This window comes from Oncorhynchus nerka, linkage group LG19 (genome assembly GCF_034236695.1).
Source record: "Oncorhynchus nerka isolate Pitt River linkage group LG19, Oner_Uvic_2.0, whole genome shotgun sequence".
Classification (NCBI taxonomy): domain Eukaryota; kingdom Metazoa; phylum Chordata; class Actinopteri; order Salmoniformes; family Salmonidae; genus Oncorhynchus; species Oncorhynchus nerka.
The window spans coordinates 19,327,690-19,349,825 of NC_088414.1; the positions used below are offsets into that span (position 1 = coordinate 19,327,690).

General features: G+C 42.0%; 1 protein-coding gene across 1 annotated transcript in view; it reads left to right on the forward strand.

The window, feature by feature from the left end:
- Positions 1-15,509: 15,509 nt before the first annotated feature.
- The window catches only part of LOC115101164 (mediator of RNA polymerase II transcription subunit 13-like), a 102,435-nt gene continuing 95,808 nt past the window's right edge, over positions 15,510-22,136 (forward strand). The window contains 1 exon segment of the mRNA XM_065004773.1: positions 15,510-16,973. Within this exon segment, the coding sequence (XP_064860845.1) occupies positions 16,902-16,973 (72 nt within the window). The 5' untranslated portion in view covers positions 15,510-16,901.

Consider the following 22,136-nt stretch of genomic DNA (forward strand, 5'->3'; position numbering starts at 1 on the left):
ACCCGACCTCAACCCAGTTGAGATGGTTTGGGATGAGTTGGACCGCAGAGTGAAAGGAAAAGAAGCCAACAAGTGCTCAGCTTATGTGGGATCTCCTTAAAGACAGTTGGAAAATAATTTCTCGTGAAGCTGGTTTGAGAGAATGCCAAGAGTGTGCAAAGTTGTCATCAAGGCAAAGGGTGGCTACATTGAATAATCTAAGATATGAAATATGTAACACTTTTTTGGTTACTATGTGATTCCGTATGTGTTATTTCATAGTTTTGATATCCTCACTATTATTCTACAATGTAGAAAACCCCTTGAATGAGTAGGTGTGTCCAAACTTTTCACTGGTACTGTACATGTATATACTTCTGGGTTATTTGGTTGTTTTTGTCAATGGAGAAAGTATGCTTGACATAAACAACCAAATCACATTTAATTTTGAAGTCAATATTCTGTTTGGGGGTTTTATGGAACAGCTCTTAATTTCAGTTGGAGTCTTAAATACTTTTAACTAGCCTGGAGAAAGAAATTAAGCCATTTTCATAACATATTTCACTACTTTTCTTCGTTTCTGCCAAATAGGGATTACATTAATAATTAAGGCCTTCAGGGAAAAACATTGATGAAGTTGTCAATTTCTTTGTGAATATGAAATATGCATGCCTAGTTAAAATATGAAGAAATAAAGCGAGACAATCAGCCTGAAACTATGACAGTATGTTATATTTTAATGAAGTCAATGAAAAACACCTAACAAAGGTAACTGATTTCTGCCTCAAATAATCAAGGGTCAAATATGACAGAGCCTTCAAGCCATGTCTATGCAGTTCTCTTTGCTGGAATATATCTAACATCCAGTTTGATTAACATAGTTGTTGTCCTTGAAATTGACATGTAATAATGCTTGATACTGTTTTGAATGAACTATCACATGACAGAGCCTACAAAGCCCTTTGAGCTTATCCCTCCAAAGCACAGAGAAGCACATCGACACCACAGCCTAGTACTCTTTCTGATGCAGTATGTTGGTGCAAGCCAAACGCAAGGGGGACCAAACCCTAACGCTAAAATAAGGCCAAAATATATTCTTCTAAAGCAGTGAATGAGTTATTAGTTTGTGTTTCAGTGCCCAAAGACAAAGCTTTCGAGCTTTACAGAGGCATGTGTAAAGCACATAAAATCATGGAAGCGGCATATGCCGGAAAATAATGCCAGATTAGGGAGAATTACAGTATATTTGGCACAGTAGACTCATGCAGGGGGAGATAGGACCTTGGCGAGGGGGCTACATTCTTCTCACTAACACAGACATGCATCATATTAATTAGTAGCAGTGCCACATAAACCAGGAAGGGTAACAGGGACCCGGCACATACAACAAAAGGAGAACAGTCACAACACATCAAATATTATGGAACAAATACTGAAACGACTACAAACATAATTGTGTATGATGAACATGAAAATATATTACACCGTCATAAATTGACACGGCCAAACAATCAGGCAGGTCCTTGTAGGTAATATACGAGAAAACAACAAGGTGACGACAGCCTGCAGAGATATCAGGAGACCTGTAGCCACAGCAGTGCTTGGGGAAGTGGCTCGAATTGTCTATCGCTCTCTTTCTCTCTCTCGCTCTCTTTCTCTCTCTCGCTGGACTGCTATAATTTTCTTGGGTGGAATGATGGATGAGCTGGTGTCAGCCTGTGTTCATTATAATGCAGACCATCTATTCTTCTGTGAGACACCCTGTACTCCAGGAAATGCCAGAGAGGTATTGGGCTCGGGAGGGAAGAGAAACTCACGTCTGCTCATAGAGGAATCTGCTGAGGCTTTTGTTGATTTACCACCTAGTGATGATCAATCAATCAGTAATGAAGATAGTGTTCTTCTGTATTCTTTTTGGGCACGTAAAGCACAGTCACTATGCCATGATTACAACCCTTTTCAGGGCCTGCTTTGCACACTGTGTTACCTTCCAACTAACACAGCCATTACGCTGTTGTGTTTGTCTGCGAGATTTATGTAGGTCATGCCTATCAAACTATTGAAACGATAAATGATTCATGATGGTTTCTCCACCTAAAGCAAAGCTTTTCTAAATGGTAATGCTTGCAAGGACTTAAGTGAAACACAAAGTTCCATGTCTTTATTTGTAGACACAGGTGGCTTTAATGCCCTACATTTATCAAAACACAACAAAACGAAAAGCACTTCCGTTCCAATTATTAGAGTAGTTGTTGATAGCAGTGAGTCCAAGGATTTATGTCCACTGTCTCTGCAGGTGTTTTTGGGTGTGAGGAGGGAACACACAAACACACCTTAACTAGACTAACCAGAGTCTAGACACAGGCATTAGATGCAATCATTACAGTAATGCATGTTTCCATTCTAATCTAGCTCACGCCACTGAGATACGCTGGCTGTGATTAGGAATGTGTTGTACTGAAATAGATTAAACTAAGTGGATAGCACTTCACTGTATGAGCCGTCTAGCTAGTAAACACAAATGTGTAGTGTAACGCTACATGGGAGAGTCCTTTGGAGGCCTGGAGGAGGTATTGAACGAGGAGGGAAAAAAAGTACAAATGAATTCTGGCTTGTTCCCTGAGCAGGGGATCAATAACGACGAGGAGGCTGAGCTCTCACCCATCTGATTCATATCTTTGTTTTTTTCTGCTCTTCAGCTCGAAACACAAGACAAGACGCCAAAGTGGTATATTTGCTGGCCAGATATGTCAGGTGTTTCCTCAACAAATGCAGCATGAATAACAGCATGGCTAGGCTATTAAATGCAATAGCTATCACCATCTCATGATGTAAACTCCCGTACGTATTTATTTGGAGAGTGAAAGCTACAACTTTTAATTTGGCTCTATACTCAAGCATTTTAGGTTTGAGATCAAATGTTTTACATGAGGCGACAGTAGACTAAACAATGTCCCCTTTTATTTCAGGGTATGTTCATATCTGTTTTAACATTTAGAAATGAATGCACTTCATGTACAGTATCTAGTCCTCCGATGTGAAAGTGTCAAAAGGATTTGGACAAATTCACTTATATTCATAGTCATGGTAGCATCCACATTAATGTAGAAGTGTTCTGAAACATATGATATTCTTATTTTACAATAAAGTCCCTCAAAAAGGACGCAAACCATTATTTACTGTTAATTTCTATTGGGCACAACATAATCCAAAACACAACCAAAAGGAGCAGCAAATGCCTCCAAAATGTTTGTAAAGCTTGATGTAGTCAATGTGTGCTGGCAATATGAGACCAAATACTACCTTTTAACTACATGTAATACACTTTAAATGAATTTGTCCAAAAACTTATGACACCTTCAAATGGACTAGATACACTATATTTACAAAGTATGTGGACACCCCTTCAAATTAGTGGATTATACTATTTCAGCCACACCCATTGCTGACAGGTGTATAAAATCGAGCACACAGCCATGCAATCTCCATAGACAAACATTGGCAGTAGGATGGCCTTACTGAAGAGCTCAGTGATTTTCAAAGTAGCACCGTCATAGGATGCCACCTTTCCAACAAGTCAGTTTGTCAGATTTCTGCCCTGCTAGAGCTTCCCCGGTCAACTGTAAGTGGTGTTATTGTGAAGTCGAAACATCTAGGCCGTGAAGTGGTAGGCCACACAAGCTTACAGAATGGGACAGGCTGAGTGCTTAAGTTCGTAGCACAAAATAAATCACCTGTCCTTGGTTGCAACACTCACTACGACTTCCAAACTGCCTCTGGACGCAACGTCAGCACAAGAACTGTGTTCGTCGGGAGCTCCACATGAAATGGGTTTCCATGGCCGAGCATCTGCACACAAGCCTAAGATCACCATGCGCAATGCCAAGCGTTGGCTGGAGTGGTGTAAAGCCCGCCACCATTGGAGCAGTGGAAACGCATTTGCTGGAGTGAGGAATCACACTTCACCATCTGGCAGTCCGACGGACAAATCTGGATTTGGCGGATGCCAGGAGAACGTTACCTGCCCCAATGCATAGTGCGAACTGTAAAGTTTGGTGGAAGAGGAATAATGGTCTGGAGCTGTTTTTCATGGTTCAGGCCCCTTAGTTCCAGTGAAGGAAAATCTTAACACTACATCATACAATGACATTCTAGACTATTCTGTGTTTCAAACTGTGTGGCAACAGTTTGGGGAAGGACCTTTCCTGATCCACAACCCTACACCTTTGGGATGAATTGGAACGCCGACTGCGAGCCAGGCCTAATCGCCAAACATCAGTGCTCGACCTCACTAATGCTCTTGTGGCTGAATGGAAGCAAGTCGCTGCAGCAACATTCCGACATCTAGTGGAAAACCTTCCCAGAAGAGTGGAGGCTGTAATAGCAGCAAAGAGGGGACCAACTCCATATAAATGTCCATGATATTGGAATGAGAAGTTCGACAAGCAGGTGTCCAAATACTTTTGATCATGTAGTGTACATCAAGTGCTTTCCTTTCTAAATGGTTAAACAGACATGTATGAAATAACCTCAAATAAAAGGTGACATTCTGTGTTGCCTCATATAAAACATTTGATTTCAAATTCAAAATGATGGATTTTAAAGTTTATAAATCTGGCACACCTGGCTCATTTGGTTGTATATTCTACATCACTATAAACATTTTAAGATATTATTGGGCTACAATTATATTTCATACAGGTATGGTCATGCAAAATGTATCTAATAAGACCCATTGAGTTGTTTGGCGGCCATATTGGAAAAAGGCTTCTGAGGGGTTAATGCGCTGTGGGGTTAATGCACTCACTTAAGCCTGAACAGTGCCTGCCAGGCAGTACTGTCTCCCAGGCTGCGTTCCGCCCCCAGGACCAGAGCAGTCACATGTAAGGGACAACGAGCCATATAGTCTCATTCAAACAGAGCAAGAAAGCTGAAGCCTAGAGGAAATAATGTAATATAGCTAGGCTAGGATCTTTCACATTTTTTACTTTATACTGATGTATCACTGATATTATTTTCAGATTGAGTTGTTGTAGATTAATAATCTTTTTGTGTTTGTTAGCTTTTTGAAGGGCTGCTAGCAAGCTCACTTGGCTAGATAGTCTTGTTAGTCATCCAACAATGACATCCACATCCGACTTCTTCACCTGCCGGATCGTCTGAGACCAGCCACCTGGACAGCTGATGAAACTGTGGGTTTTCACAACTGAAGAATTTCAGCACAAACTGTCAGAAACCGTCTCAGGGAAGCTCATCTGTGTGCTCTTCGTCCTCACCAGCGTCTTAACCTGACTGCAGTTCGGCGTTGTAACCGACTTCAGTGGGAAAATGCTCACCTTCGATGGCCACTGGCACACTGGAGAAGTGTGCTCTTCAACTGTACCGGGCAGATGGCAGATGGCAGATGGGCAGATGGCAGACGGGCGTCGTGTGGGTGAGCGGTCTGCTGATGTCAACCTTGTGAACAGAGTGCTCTATGGTGGCGGTGAGGTTATGCTATGGGCAGGTATAAGCTACGGATAATGAATATAATAGCATTTTATTGATGGCAATTTGAATGCACAGAGATTCCCATGAAGAGATCCTGAAGCCCATTGTCTTGCCATTCATCTGCCGCCATTACGTCATGTTTCAGCATGATATTGCACGGCCCCATGACACAAGGATCTGTACACAGTTCCTGGAAGCTGAAAATGTCCCAGTTCTTTCATGGCCTGCATAGACACCAGACATGTCACCCGTTGAGCATGTTTGGGATGCCATGGATCGACGTGTACTACAGCATGTTCCAGTTCCCACCAATGTCCAGGAACTTCACAGAGCCATTGAAGAGGAGTGGGACAACATTCCACAGGCCACAATCAACAGCCTGATCAACTCTATGTGAAGGAGATGTGTCGCGCTGCATAAGAGCAAGTTGGTGGTCACATCAGAAACTGACTGGTTTTCTGATCCACGCCCCTACCTTTAAAAAAAATCTGGGACCAACAGATGCATTTCTGCATTCCCAGTCATGTGAAATCTATAGATCTTTCAATTTACTGATTTCCTTATATGAACTGTAACTCAGTAGAATCTTTGAAATTGTTTCATGTTGCGTTTAATCTCTCTTTAGGGTCTTTAATGAAAAGAAGCAGATGTAGTATTATTGAGGATTTGCTGTGAATGATCTGTGTGTCCCATTTCTCTCTGCCTGGGTGTAACTGTGCATTTGGTCCCTTCAGTCACTCCATACCCAAAGTTGGAGCTCCTCTACTATGCTGAGCCGGGGGTTCTGGAATTCTACAGGAGTTCTACAGGAGCCCAGTCTACTTACAGTTTGTGCAAATGTAGATTTTGTTTTCATTTCTTAAAAGAGGGACTAGAAATATGGGCTCAATCAGGATATGGACAAGGTCAGGACAAAACACCCATGTTAGCACCAGATATAAATGACGCTAGAGTAAGACGAGACAAGCCATCATCTTCAACAGTGCATCTATTGTCACAGGTCTAATTCAACACTGCCTCCACAGTGCTTCTATCAGAAGACAAGCCGGGATGAGAAATAACACCAAAATGTACACAATAGCCAGTGTGTTGGAATAGCAAAAAAAAAAACAGCAGTGCTTAAATAAGAGTTCAAGTGCAACCCATTTCACCAGGAGGCAAATGTAGTCTTGATAAGAAAACTAATCTCCCCACACCTAAGACCGGTAAGTCCTCAGGCTGGTCTGGGTTTGGGGCTAGGACATACGCCTGAAGAGAAGCACGACAGGACATATGAACATACTGTAAGTGGTGTTAGCGGATAGTGTTCGAATACAGATTTTTTTCATGCTTCTAGAAAGAGGGGTTTCGTCACCTCACAAAATTGTCAGATTTTTTATGGTTGTCTTGTCGGTACTTCGCCAGCCACGTTGACTTAAAAATAAAACTGCTTTGCTCTGCTAATATAAAAACCCTCTCCTCTAATGTAGTTGGTTTCCAGCAGCTTGTCCAAAGGAGAGTTTACGTACTCTGAGTCCTCTCTGCTCTTTCTGGGCAACTAGTCATTCCCCTTCTCTCCCCTCTGCCTTGTCCCCTCCCCTTCGACTGGGGCGCTGCAGGCTCTGCCTTCGCTTTCTAGTGGATGAAATGGCAAATATGAACAAGAATAGAGACACATCAACTTTAACACAAATACATGTTATCCATTCTGCCACAGGTCAAGCTCTGCCGCTTTACCCCCTCAGCTCTCATTCTGGACCGCTCCCCCTCAGGCAGAACGTTTATCACCCAAAGAACATGGCGAGTGAGATAGAATAGCATCAAATAACTTGGTTGTCCATGCATCTACGGTAAATGTACCTTCTCTGGATTGAAACCTTGTATTGTTGGACAATAACATTCATTGAATTATTTTGGAGAAAATCGACAGTTTACTGAAACATGCACCCATGTTTTCTGTTCTGGTTGACATTGCAGCATCAGCACAGCACTGACAAAGCCTAAATGGACTGAATGCTGGACAACTGTATATGTTTACTATAGTTGTGGAGCCTCTCAGTTTTCCCCTTTCTACCAGTGGAGACTGCCGTGGGGAGGATGGCTTCTAATAATGGCTGGAACAGAGCAAATGGATTGGCATCAAACACATGGAAACCATGTTGTTTGATATATTTGATACCGTTCCACTGATTCCGCTCCAGCCGTTACCACGAGCACATCCTCCCCAATTAAGGTGCCACCAACCTCCTGTGAATTCTACATCCTGTCGCGAAACTTCCCGAAGACAAGTTGGTGCACGTTTAACAGTTGAATTAATGAGGGCTTTGTGATCAGCACCATCACACCAACTGCTCAAATCGCTTACGTATTTCTTTCATGTATTTTGGGCACTTCTTTGACATATGATCTTCTGCTGAATTAGTTACAATCACAGCTGGATTTGTCTCGTCATTGGTGGGAATTTCTCCAATGACTATGAATTTGAGAGAGGTAGACATTTGTTCAACCTCATTGTTCAGAATGATGTGTCGGGGCTATTATGTACTAGTAGAAGGATGTGCAATATGTTTACATCAGGACTAAGGAGTGCACCATTTAAGTTGAATCAATATTATGTTACACAATATCAGATGCGTAACTTACTGTACTGCAATGCTTCAGTGACACCATTCCTCTTATCACAGCGTTCCCTGCTGATGGATCCCTAAGATGTCCCCTGTCTTGTCTTATCAGCCAATGGTGTGTAGCCTGTTACTATTTCTTGTTACGCCTACCTTTTTAGGACTAAATTACCCTTTCAATTCCAAATGGCAATCACTGTAGTCCTATGTAAACCAATTAGCATGCCAATTAGCCTGGCAAGCATGTTCATATGTAAATATTTCAATTAATCATTGTGATGCTGAATTTTGAAAGGAGGCTGTCAGATATGTTCATGACACTTACTTGTAGGACATGGAACCAGAAAAGTTACACTGTGGACTGAATTGATTTACTTGATTTATTTAATGTCACGGTCAACCATCACACATCTAATTAGACAAAGACAAAAGCATTAGTGAAACAAAGTAGTACATCCAATCATTGATTGAAGAAGGACTACAATGAAGGTCAGGTAGCAGTCTTGACCCAATTCATATGGATAGACACAAAATTGGCTCATGACAAAGCCTACAAGGCATCATCCTAACTTATGAGCCTCTGAGGCTGCTATTGAATCTGATCAGCCTGGCAAGAATAGAGGTCACCCACTGGATCATATACATCAGCCTATAAGGCACTGACTGTTAATATGCCTGCGAAGAGCTTTGCTCATCAAACAGCCTACGAGGCAGCATCTTGACTTATCAGCCTCTGAGGCTTCTATTGAATCTGATGAGCCTGGGAAGCTATAGAGCTCACCCACAGGATCATATGCATCAGCCTGTAAGGCACATTGATAGCTAATACTGTATGCCCGCAAGAAGCTTTTCTCATGAAACAGCCTACAAGGCAGCATCCATCCTGAGTATTCGAGACTGATATTGAATCTGATCAGACTGGCATTAATACAGCTCAGCCACTGGATCATATGCATCAGCCTATAAGGCACTTTGACTTAGGCGCATTGCTCATGAAACAGCCTACAAGACAGCATCCGGACTTATAAGCTTCTGAAGCTGATATTGAATCTGATCAAGCTCTGAGGCTGAAAGCTAATCTGATCAGCCTGTCAGGAATGGAGCTCTGTAAATATTATCCTCAAAATATGAAGTGTCCCTTATAATTATACACATATTAGTTAGGCATTTTGTATATAGTTATTCCATTCAAAATGTATAACTTCACCAATTTGGCCACTTGGGTACATTTGGGCTACTTGTGTGGGATACCTGGGTAAATGGTAAATGTCATGTAGCACACTCATTTTGGAAGTTATCATTCTGAAACTTTGCACAAGTACTGTTGCCCTCTTATGTTTTTCACTGAAGTTGTCCCCATCATCCTATCTGATTTTTTTGTTTTGTCTTGTTCATTTTAAAGATGATACAACAATAAAAATGAAAAAACATATGTTTTTTTTTCATTGTATTGTCTAAACCAGATCTCTTGTGTTGTATTCTCCTACATTCAATTCACATTTACACACACCTCAGAGTGTTTTCTTTCAAATGAAACAAATCCTTGGTCCTGGGTCTGAGCTACAGGAAGTTAGATTTGGGTATTGAAAAGATTTCGTAAATTGAAAATCACGGTTGACAACTCCATTGTGTCCTCCTCCCAGAGCGCTAAGAACCTTGGCGTGATCCTGGACAACACCCTGTCGTTCTCAACTAACATCAAGGCGGTGGCCCGTTCTTGTAGGTTCATGCTCTACAACATCCGCAGAGTACGACCCTGCCTCACACAGGAAGCAGCGCAGGTCCTAATCCAGGCACTTGTCATCTCCCGTCTGGATTACTGCAACTCGCTGTTGGCTGGGCTCCCTGCCTGTGCCATTAAACCCCTACAACTCATCCAGAACGCCGCAGCCCGTCTGGTGTTCAACCTTCCCAAGTTCTCTCACGTCACCCCGCTCCTCCGCTCTCTCCACTGGCTTCCAGTTGAAGCTCGCATCCGCTACAAGACCATGGTGCTTGCCTATGGAGCTGTGAGGGGAACGGCACCTCAGTACCTCCAGGCTCTGATCAGGCCCTACACCCAAACAAGGGCACTGCGTTCATCCACCTCTGGCCTGCTCGCCTCCCTACCACTGAGGAAGTACAGTTCCCGCGCAGCCCAGTCAAAACTGTTCGCTGCTCTGGCCCCCCAATGGTGGAACAAACTCCCTTACGACGCCAGGACAGCGGAGTCAATCACCACCTTCCGGAGACACCTGAAACCCCACCTCTTTCAGGAATACCTAGGATAGGATAAAGTAATCCTTCTCACCCCCCTTAAAATATTTAGATGCACTATTGTAAAGTGGCTGTTCCACTGGATGTCTTAAGGTGAACGCACCAATTTGTAAGTCGCTCTGGATAAGAGCGTCTGCTAAATGACTTAAATGTAAATGTAAATGTAAGCTAACAACCAGCATAGATAACTAGCTAGCTTTCTAACTAGCTAGCCAAGTGAGCTTGAAAAGCAGCCCTGCTAGCTAGCTAACAAACATAAAAAGATTGCTCATCTACAACAAACCAGTCTGGATCTGTTTGAATGTGGCTCAATGGATCGTTGTTCCTTGCATGCGATTGGCTCTGGTCTTGGGGGTGGCACACAGCCTGGGGGACAGCGCAGCCTGGGAGACAGTGCTGCCTTTCAGGCACTGTTCAGAGATTAAATGGCCCACAAATGGTTAATGTGTCAATCCTGTTATGCTCTACAGTGCAGTCAGAAAGTATTCATAACCCTTGACTTAATGTTGTGTTACAGCCTGAATTCAAAGTGGATTAAATAAATAAAAAATCTCACCCATCTACACACAATACCCCATAATGACACAGTCAAAACATGTTTTGAGACATTTTTGCAAATGTATCAAAACTGAAATACAGAAATAGCTATTTTACATAAATATTCACAACCCCGAGTCAATACTTTGTGGAAGCACCATTGGCAGCAATTACAGTTGTGATTCTTTCTGCGTAAATCTCTAAGAGCTTTCCACACCTGGATTGCGCAACATTGTCCCATTTATTCTTTTCAAAATTCTTCAATCTCTGTCAAATTGGCTGTTGATCATTGCTAGACATCCATTTTCAGGTCTTGCCATAGATTTTCAAGTAGTTTCAAGACAAATCTGTAACTCGGCAACTCAGGAAACAATCACTGTATTCTTGGTAAGCAACTCCAGTGTAGATTTGGCCTTGTGTTTTAATTTATTGTCCTGCTGAAAGGTGAATTCATCTCCCAGTGTCTGGTGGAAAGCAGACTGAACCAGATTTCCTGTAGGATTTGACCTGTGCTTAGCTCCATTCCGTTTATTTTTTATCCTGAAAAACGACCTAGTCTTTAACGATTACAAGCATACCCATAACATGATGAAACCACCACTATGCCTGAAAATATATAGTGGTACTCAGTAATGTGTTGTATTGGATTTGACCCAAACATAACACTTTGTATTCAGGACAAAAAGTGAATTGCTTTGCCACATTTGTTTTGCAGTATTACTTTAGTGCCTTGTTTTTAACAGGATGCATGTTTTGGAATAATTTTTTTCTGTAAAAACTCCTTTCACCATTGGCCTCATGGAGAAATCCCTGAGCAGTTTCCTTCCACTCCAGCAACCGAGTTAGGAAGAACGCCTTTATCTTGTAGTGACTGGGTGTATTGATATACCACCCAAAGTGTATTTAATAACTTCGCCATGCTCAAAGAGATATTCAATGTCTTTTTTTCATTTTTACCCATCTACCAATTCTTTGCGAGGCACTGGAAAACGTCCCTAGTTTTTGTGGTTGAATCTGTTTGAAATTCACTGCTCGACTGAGGAACCTTACAGATAATTGTATGTGTGGGGTACAGAGATGAGGTAAGTCATTGAAAAATGTTAAACACTATGATTGCACACAAAGTGAGTCCATGCAACTTATTGTGTGTCTTGTTGAGCAAATTTTTACTCCTGAAATGATTTAGGCTTTCCATAAAAAAAGGTTTGAATACTTATCGACGTAAGACATTTCAGCTTTTCATTTCTAATTACACTTTCACATTATCCCTTACTTCTATTGTGTAGACCAGTGACACAATCTACATTTAATCCATTGTAAACTGTCTGTAACACAACACCATTTTGAAAAAGTCAAGGGGTGTGAATACTTTCTGAAGGCACTGTATATCTACACATCTTTTTAAATCCCTGTAATAGCTGTGTGTGTGAAATATGGTAATCCATATATACCCCACTATAAGGAAATCTATGGCTAAGCTTTCAACATTCTCATGTCAACGGCGCAACATGAATAATAATAATAATATATTTATTTTATATAGCACTCTTATACAGAATATGGTTGATTTAAAAAAAATAGTTGTAGCTGGTGCTTTCAAAGTTGGTTATTATTATATATAATTTTCCATTACCTTTTCAGAACCACTGGTCAAACTAAGTTTAAAATGTATCAGAGTTTCCTTTAATAAGCAATTTATACAGGTCATCCTGATATGTACCTTAGAGGTCAACGGTCAAAGTTTGGTTGATCTGAACATTCCAAAACTGTGTCTGATGGATAGCTGTGAATCTAAACTTTCCAATGATATATGATGAAAGGGTATACAGTACATGAGCAATAACTTGTTGAATACCATATGGGAAACTTAATGGGATGGAGGGATGAAAGAAAGAGTGATAAAAGCTGCCATTGCTGCACTGTTTTTCAACTCTAGGGACGTAGACCAAAAACGTAGATCAAAAAAATATCCTCTTCACCCCCGGCGAGCCTGACAGACCCCCCTTGCTCATGCACTATTATGACCGTATAAAAGGTCAGCCATTTTGTTGTGGGAGTATGTCAACCTGTCACGCCCTGGCCATAGAGGCTTTTTATGATCTATTTTGGTGAGGCCAGGGTGTGACTAGGGTGGGCGTTCTATGTTCTTTTTTCTATGTCTTTGTATTTCTTTGTTTTTGGCCGGGTATGGTTCTCAATCAGGGACAGCTGTCTGTCGTTGTCTCTGATTGAGAACCATACTTAGGTAGCTCTTGCCCACATGGGTTTTGTGGGTAGTTGTTTTCTGTGTCTGTGTTTTCACCATACAGAACTGTTTCGATTTTCATTTTGTTGTTTCACTTGGTTATTTTGTATTTTGTGTTCAGTGATATTAAATTAACATGGACACTTACCACGCTGCGATTTGGTCCGATCTTTCCTGTTCATCAGACGAAGAAGTTCGTTACACAACCATGGTCAGACTGTGATGTGTTACGATATTGTGTAAAACAATACATTTGAAGATTATCTACACATTATGTTTGTTAGTTAGCTAGCCAGTCAGTTTTAGAGTAATGATTACATACTTAAAAAAAAAATGTTAACTGCCAATATGCCAACATAAACAATCCAGTCAACCCACAGCCATACAGTGGCTGAAATCAATTGATGATAGGACTTAGACAAGTTGTACATGCAACGACTACTGATATTGTGTCATGTTATTACACTCACAGAAAACAAATATTTAGAAACTTATGGTCTGTTTACATATATGTTAGAGGCTATTTTATACGGAAAGTGTGTATAAAACCTGTATAAACTGTATTATAATTATATAACAATATTTATATTAAACAATGTCAGATATATCAAATGCCTTACTTTTATTTTCCTGTAGAAGCAGGAAATGCATTCCAAACCATTTTCTTGGTTTGGCATGGGTCCTCAAATCCTCCAAAAGTTATACAGCTGTACCATTGAGAGCATCTTGACTGGCTGCATCACTGCTTGATATGGAAATAGTACCGCCCTCAATCGCATGGCGCTACAGAGGTTGGTGTGGACAGCCCAGTACATCACCGTGGCCAACCTCCCTGCCATCCAGGACCTCTATATCAGGAGGTGTGAAATAAAGCCCTGGAAAATCCAACCACACAAGCCATAGAATGTTGTCTCTGCTTCCGCATGGCAAGTGTTACCGGTGCATCATGTCTGACACCAACAGGCTCCTGAACAGCTTCTATCATCGTGCCATAAGACTGCACAATAGCTAACGAGCTAACAAAATGGCTACACGGACTGTCTGTGTTGACCCTTGTATTTGATTCTTATTTTTGCACTGTCTCTATGTAATCACAGGGCCCAACACACTCCGCACACTGATACTCCAACACACACTACCATTTGCTCACACACACACAATATGCACATACATTTATGATGACTCTACACACACACACACCCACTCACATGCTGCTACTCTGTTTATCATATATCCCGATGCCTAGTCACCTTACCCTTATAAGGTGACTAGGCGTCAGGCTCCCGAGTGGTGCAGTGGTCTAAGGTACTGCATCTCAGTGCTAAAGGCGTCATTACAGAACCTGGTTTGATTCCGGCCTGTATCACAACTGGCCGTCATCGGGAGTCCCATAGGGTGGCACACAATTGGCCCAGCATCGTCCAGGTTATGGGGAGGGTTTGGCCGGGGTAGGTCGTCATTGTAAAATAAGAATTGGTTCTTAACGGACTTGCCTAGTTAAATAAAGGTTAAATACAATATATCTATATATATATATCAATATAAAAATATATACATATCTACCTCTATTGATCCAGGATCCCTGCACATTGTAAATATGGTGCTGGAACTGACCATGTATGTAGTATGCTTACTTACTTTATTGTGCTCTTCTTATTTCTTATTTGTACATCTCCTGTGTTTTTGTTCTACCTTGTTATTTTTAGTACTACATTGTTATTGATCACTGCATTGTTGGGTTTAGAGCTTCCAAGAAAGGCAGTTCACTGTACTTGTAGATGTGACATTAAAACCTTTGATTGTGACACTATCATGGATGTAGTCATTGGGTGATTCTGACTTTCCTTGTTTATGACATCACCTGGAAACCCTGTAAATAGAAGGCTCTGCTGTGAATGGTTACATGATGTAATAATCATAATGCAACACAGTCTATTACCAACGAAGGAATTGCAACAGTGATGTAACAATAACATGTGTAGGCCTGGTAATGATTCCATTGATACATTCACTGCAACCGTTCTATTGTTAAGCGTAACAATGTAACAACGCAACAATACACTGTAACAATAGGGGAGATAATGTGTGATGTGGTTAGATGACAGCTGATTGCCAGTGAGAGCCACTGGCGCCTCTAGCGTCGCATCAAGGCCTGTATCAAAGATTTTAATCTAAACAGTGCTGTAATCCCTTACTTTGATCACGTGAGGACTCTATTTGGCCAAATGGGAAAGCGAGTCTCTCGTAGCCTGCCGGCCGCCATTACATTGCTATGCGTGGTGGGCTGCTGTTCGCGTAAGCACTCAGTAGTACACACTCACATACACACAGAGTGAGAGCCACACATATTCCTACATACACACACACACACACGCTCACTTACGAATGTTACAGCAAAGACACTGATTGAGACATAAACAATGCCTGGAAAGGGACTCGCTGCTTCTGAATTACTTGATGAGAAACACCGCATATCATCGACGGTTTAATGTATGATTTTTACATCATAAATGTTTCTTTAAGATGGAACACGTAATTTTTCACGTTTTTTTCGAGGGAGATAAAGAGACTAGACTCATCTGACCAGTGTGCAGCATTTATTTGACAATCATAACGTCAGACAGGGATTGTCACCATTACTGGATTGTCAAACGTTTTCTTGGATACATTACTGCAGCTATTGTCATTTCAAGCTAAATAAATATTTCGAGGTCTAATTACTAGGAAACTGGCAGGACATTTCGTAATGATATAAAACAGAAAGGAAGGATGGATTTAAAAAAAAACAACCTCGGTCTACTGCTGCCGTTTTCCTTCTGGTGGATTGAGTATACTTTTCGTTTGAAGAAATAAGAAAACGTTTAACATTGACATATTGAATTGACTTTTTTGTTTGCGAGACCATCGACTCCTGCTGTCCACCTTGGGTTACCCGAGCAAAGAGCAATATTTTATTTTGCAGTCTGATGTTATTTGCAAAGTGAAACAGGGATTAAACATTCCAGTCTCGGTTGCCTGTTGTGTGTGGCAGGCTACATTGTGAGGGGGACGGTGGTGGTAAGAAAGAAAGCTATTAATAGCTCATGCAATTCTAGAAAACTATCACAACTGGTGCATTAGCTTGTGCGGCTGGGAATCGAAATTAGATTTCTTGCATGCAATTCGCAGCTGACTGGTCTCCAACACCTAAACGGTCGATTTCGTGTTCAATTAGGGGATAATAAACGCGTAATAAACTACAGTGTTTTTCTAGAAGTTCTCGGACTAAGCACTCGTTTTGATGGGATTTACGCGCTTGAAGAAAATAATAGATCGACTTCACATGGATTACACTATTATACATATATGTACATTTTTTAAAAATGAATGATTAAAGTAGGGCTACCATCAGAAAGACTGGAATGGAAACGGATTGACATTTCTCTCCATGGATTAAGACACGGATACATTTTAGCCTAGCCTACCTGCTTTCTGCGTTTGACAATGATCAGGTTTGGATCGCCTGAGCTGGACTGTAACAATGTTCTGATCTGCGAACCCACTTGGATGTACGAAAAGAAACCATTAGTTTGGTATACAGTCAACGCGGGTTATTGATACATTTGGAATTCTTTCTTTGTTGACAAAATAATTGGGCTACTTGAGGTTAGCTGTTGATCTGTTATACAATTTCCCGTGTTTTGGCGGTGGCGTGGCAGACTTGTGAGGGAACCGATTTGTCACCACTGCTCGGTTTTGATACCGATCAAGGATTTCGAAATGCCCTGCACTGACGACCCGATCGGCGGACGATTATGACTACAGCAGCGAATTGGGTGGCTAACGGGGCAAGCCTTGAAGACTGCCACTCCAACCTCTTCTCTCTGGTACAGTAAAACAAATAATGGGTGCACATAAAGACATGAGCGAGGCGTGAGCGACAAGTCATAAGACCGTAGTAGGCAAGCTTTAGATCTGCACTCGCAGTACAAAGGTGAACCAATTGTCGGGGCCGTTATTAACCAATCATTAACGCGAGCCACTGGTCTAGGAAAACTACTGTATTTTTTATTACTAAATGTATTATGATACTATATTATACTTCACGGGATTTAACACTAGGCCTACATTGTTTTGTAGCTTGTTCAAATATATAGAGCCTCATAAAATATAGTAGCCTAATATTGCCAGTTTATTGTTCATGTCACACTTTAATTTCTAGGCCTATAATTTATTTTAAATTCACCAAATTATGTCACTATTGCTTTTTCTTAGCCGACAGCATGGTAGCCTAGTGATGTGACATTGTGTAGACAGATTGAACTAGCAGACATACTTAAAAATCGAGACAGACAAAACAATGAAGAATAGCTAGGCCTATTAAGACTTACACTAAAACCTGGAACACTTTCTCCGAACTGCACTTCTCAACAACTCACGTGGAAAAAGCATTTCCACTGTAGCCTCTCAAGTATTTTTTGAGTTGGTGGAAAAATGTGAGGCATTTCCTGACTTTCTGCAAATCATTTTGTAATAGTAGCAATGCAAAGGCTACCATAGGCCTAGGCTACTGCCCAAACAGAGCACTCTTTTAAGAGCAGCAGGTTATGACACCGAAGGGTACGCAAAGCAATTATTATACCTGGATTGATATGAAATAAGAGGTATCCAAAAGCTACTTATTCAACCCTTTACCCCTCTGCTCAAAGTGCAGGTGAAGTAATGTGTTCTGTACTAGAAAGGAAACACGAGCTGTCTGCCAGTAGCATGTCTCAAGTTAACAACAGGATTTCCACTTTCAAAGTCCTTATTGGAAGATTATATGCAACCTTTGCTCAGATTATCAAACAGACCTTTCCTTTTACATGCATTAGCGGAATTCACAAGTTTCTGTTATGGCCTTGATTCAATCCCAACTCTCCATGTCCCAAACATTTCTCAACTTCACTGAGTTTGACCCTGCACTCCCAGAGTTAACTGCATTGCACTACTACTACATGCACTGAAGTGGAAAGGCATGTGGATTGAGTTTAGGCATGGGGTCAGGAGCCACAACAACAATAGGGGTCCTGGGGGCATTTTAGGTTATGATGCTGGTAGTCATGTTCATCTCTAGTAGCATTGTGCCTCCGACACTACACTAGTTACAGTCACGCTCTCAGTGTGGTTTGTGAGGGTTCGTGGTAGCAGGCGAACCTTTCCACCAATGTGGCCAGCGAGTGTGGGAGGAGAGGAGGAAAACCTTTGCAGGAGATTTATCCAATACCGTGCAAATTCAGGAACGCCCTCTTGATTGATTTAGTGCTCTCTGTTGGTATACGTTCATTTAATCAGATCAAATTTAAGTGCGTTTCGTGCAGTCACCAGAGCTCCCCTGTCAGGTTCTCTCTTTCAGCGGGCCTGTGGAAACAGAGTAAAACAGTGATTGTTTTTTTTTGGTCAACTTTCTATGCCCAGTGTTTTCCCTCCAAAAGACTCCCCCTGCATTATTATGCTATGCTGTGCAGAGGGCTGGCAAGGCTCCACGCTCTCTCTGTCTGTGTGAACAGAAAGGTGAGAGGGAAGAGGAAAGTCTGCTTGTTGTTCTGAATATTTATAAGTGGTTAGAGGCACAGCAGTTAGTTACTGTGGTGGCTGTCAGGAAGTCAAAGTCAGATGAGCACTAATGACAAACCAGTGTCTTGTCAAGGAGGGAGAGAGATGGGGAGATCGCTCACTGCAGTGTGCTGAGGTCAAACAGAAAAGCCGGAATTTAGAGTCATGTTTCAAGCGCTATTGCTTTTGTATTACTGCTAATACTTCTATAATGACTATTGTGTAGCATATTTGTCATTGTGTTTACATGGTGACAGTTTCTGTACGTATATTATATTTAATTATGTTCACACCTCAGTCTCAGGGTCATGTATGTGCAGCATAGTTTATGTAAAGTTGGTGCTTTTACCAGTGAAAGTAATTTTCTGACAGCCTGTTGAACACCATGCCACTGTGCAGCAACCTTGTCTGAATGATTTACTACGTGTTATTATTATTATTATCATTGACCATGTCAATAGAACACCTAAAAGGTTTAGCGTTAAGCAGCATATATTCATTAGAAACAGATTACTGTCAGCCTATGTCAACTGCATTGTGAGAGAAAGGCTGTTAAAAATGTAAAATACTTTCATCTCAGTATCAGCATGACTGGTAGGACCAAAAAAAAAGCCTAGAAAAAGAATGAACAGGAGCCTAAGAAAGAGGGGTATGAAGAAAGAACTTAAGCAGTCTTGTTTGAGGCAGAAGAATCTGTCTTTCTTTCTAGTGCTGGATAAAAGCAGTTAGAGAGTGAACGAGCGGAGCAGGGGAATCTGTTTTCGTTTGAGGGAAGTATTATGTGTGATGTGTATTTCCTGAGCGCTAGCCTCGGCCCATTTGAGAGAAAGAGAAAGTGAGAGAGAGAGAGAGAGAGAGAGAGAGAGAGAGAGAGAGAGAGAGAGAGAGAGAAAGAGGGAGAGAGATCATGGCTGTCCCTCTATAGCTTGGGCAGGTTCTTTAACTGACTCATGCTTGAGTCACTGCTAAAATATGAAACACAAGGAGCGCACAGCCCATGACGCAGGGAGCATCAGCATGTGCACAAACACACAAGCTAACACACACACACACACACACACACACACACACACACACACACACACACACACACACACACACACACACACACACACACACACACACACACACACACACACACACACACACACACACACACACACACAGGGGGAAGCAAACACACACACACGCTTGCAAAAACACACTAACGTATCAGAATATGCTCATAAACATATTTACACACACACACACACACAGGGACATGTACGCTTGTACAAACATAGGTTGGATTTTCTTGCTTTAATTAATGGCGTCCTCCTGTCCCCCAGACAGGGCTGCTCGGAGTGAAACACTGGTAATTAAGTGTCGTCAAGTGGAGGTATAATGTGATCAGCTAAGAGGTGCTTATTAGACAAACTGTATTCCAATAGAGGTCCATGCATGTATAATGATAACCAACCGTGTAAGATGGAGAGCGAGGGGAATAAGATAAGAGATGAGCTGGTTAATACAATTGAACAGGATGACCCACTGTATTTAGGTTACTTAGTGGCCCTGCTCATAAGGAGCTATAATAATGGCCAGTATTCAAATGTTAGAGGATTACTACTATGTGCTCAACCGGGACTTTGTTCTTTATGTACTAAAAGAGCATCAAGCCAGGAATTCTGGGATGCTAACTCTTAGAAAAAAGGGTTCCAAAAGAGTTATTCGGTTCTCCCATAGGAGAACCCTTTTGGGTTTCATGTAGAACTCTCTGTGAAAAGGGTTCTACATGGAACCCAAAAGGGTTCTACCTTGAACTAATAGGGTTCTACCTGGAACCAAAAAGGGTTTTTCAAAGGGTTCTCCTTTGGGGACAGCCGAAGAACCCTTTTAGGTTCTAGATAGCACCGTTTTTTCTAAGAGTGTAGATCTCTAGTCCAATGCCCTGTGGTATTTCTCCATCTGGCCAGCTATAGCTCTCCGTCTACCAGGGCTCTAGTAGCCAAACCAAGACCAACTCCAGCCTTCCTTGGCTGGTCTTCTTGCTATAGTGTAGTGACAGTTTGCCCTGGCCTCACTTGGAAAGGCTGTGTGTAGAGTTAGCTAATCTCCCTCTGTCACTGCATGGGGATCCCTGTCATCACAACAGGGCTCTACTCAGTGGGGGGCTTGTCCCCCCATATCATCCTTCCAGGATAACATCCTTAGCTCAACACAGACCCACTTTACCCCCACTCCTCTGTCCCACACACACACACACACACACACACACACACACACACACACACACACACACACACACACACACACACACACACACACACACACACACACACACACACACACACACACACACACACACACACACACACACACACACACACACACACACACACACACACAACCGGCCCAACAGATTACTCCACTACAAATCAATCTATTAACGAGCCTTCTCACATTTCACAGGGGTGGGCATGATGATTGAGGGAGGGGAAGGCAGATAAAGAGGCCTCTCTTTGCTACCAATCCCTTGATATAAATCCTGGGTGGTGGGCCATAGATCTTGTCTGAGCGGGACCTGTCTCAGCCCTGCCAGAGAATTGAAGTACGACTGAAAAAGAGGGGAGAGGTAGCCAACTTGGTCCTGTGTGGGACAGGGTGTGGGACAGGGTTGGGGATGGGGACAGGGATGGGGACAGGGATGGTAACGGCATGAATGGGGTAGGCGGGAGATCTTTTGGAGAACAGTGGCTTGATTTTGAAATATGTCAGCCCTGCAGTGCCAGCTGTGTGCTATTCTTAGCCCTCTGGTGTTCCTGCATACAGGGCGACAGAAGGGAGAGTGGGAAAGGGGACTTGGCAGGAATGAGCAGTAGTGAGGCTGATGCTGTGGCTGCTACTGAGGGGATGTCTAACATTGTGATGCTCCTCAGCCAGGACTGCCCTCTTTATCTCCATCAAAGGGACACAAACTGTTTGAGTGACACTTAGTTTTCCCCCTCACACTATTTCATATGGCTCGATAGAGTTTCACCACACTGTTTTCCCACCATAATGCTGGCTTTTGGAAATCTGTTATATGTGAACTTGATACTGTGTTTTAAAAGCTTGATTGTTTGGATATCAACACGCTGTGACTGGGAGAGGATTAGGTGTCATCCAGAGATGCTGTAAGGATGTTTTACAGATGTTGTGGTCTTTGTTACTGCAGCACTGAGAAGCCTTTTGTAATTACCATAATTGACCCAGCAATCTTGATAGAGAGAGCATTTCCATTTAAAGGAGCTATCTCTCTCGGCTTGTAACTTGGCTAATATTATTTGTGCTTCTGACAGTTTAGCCAATATATGGTACTTGGCTGCGATTCACAGTTAGACTCAAGATAAAGGCTGTTTAAAGCCACAGAAGAGTGTCTGGGATAAGAGTAGCTAGGTGAAATACTTTTTGTTGTGCGGTTGTGAAGTCTAATA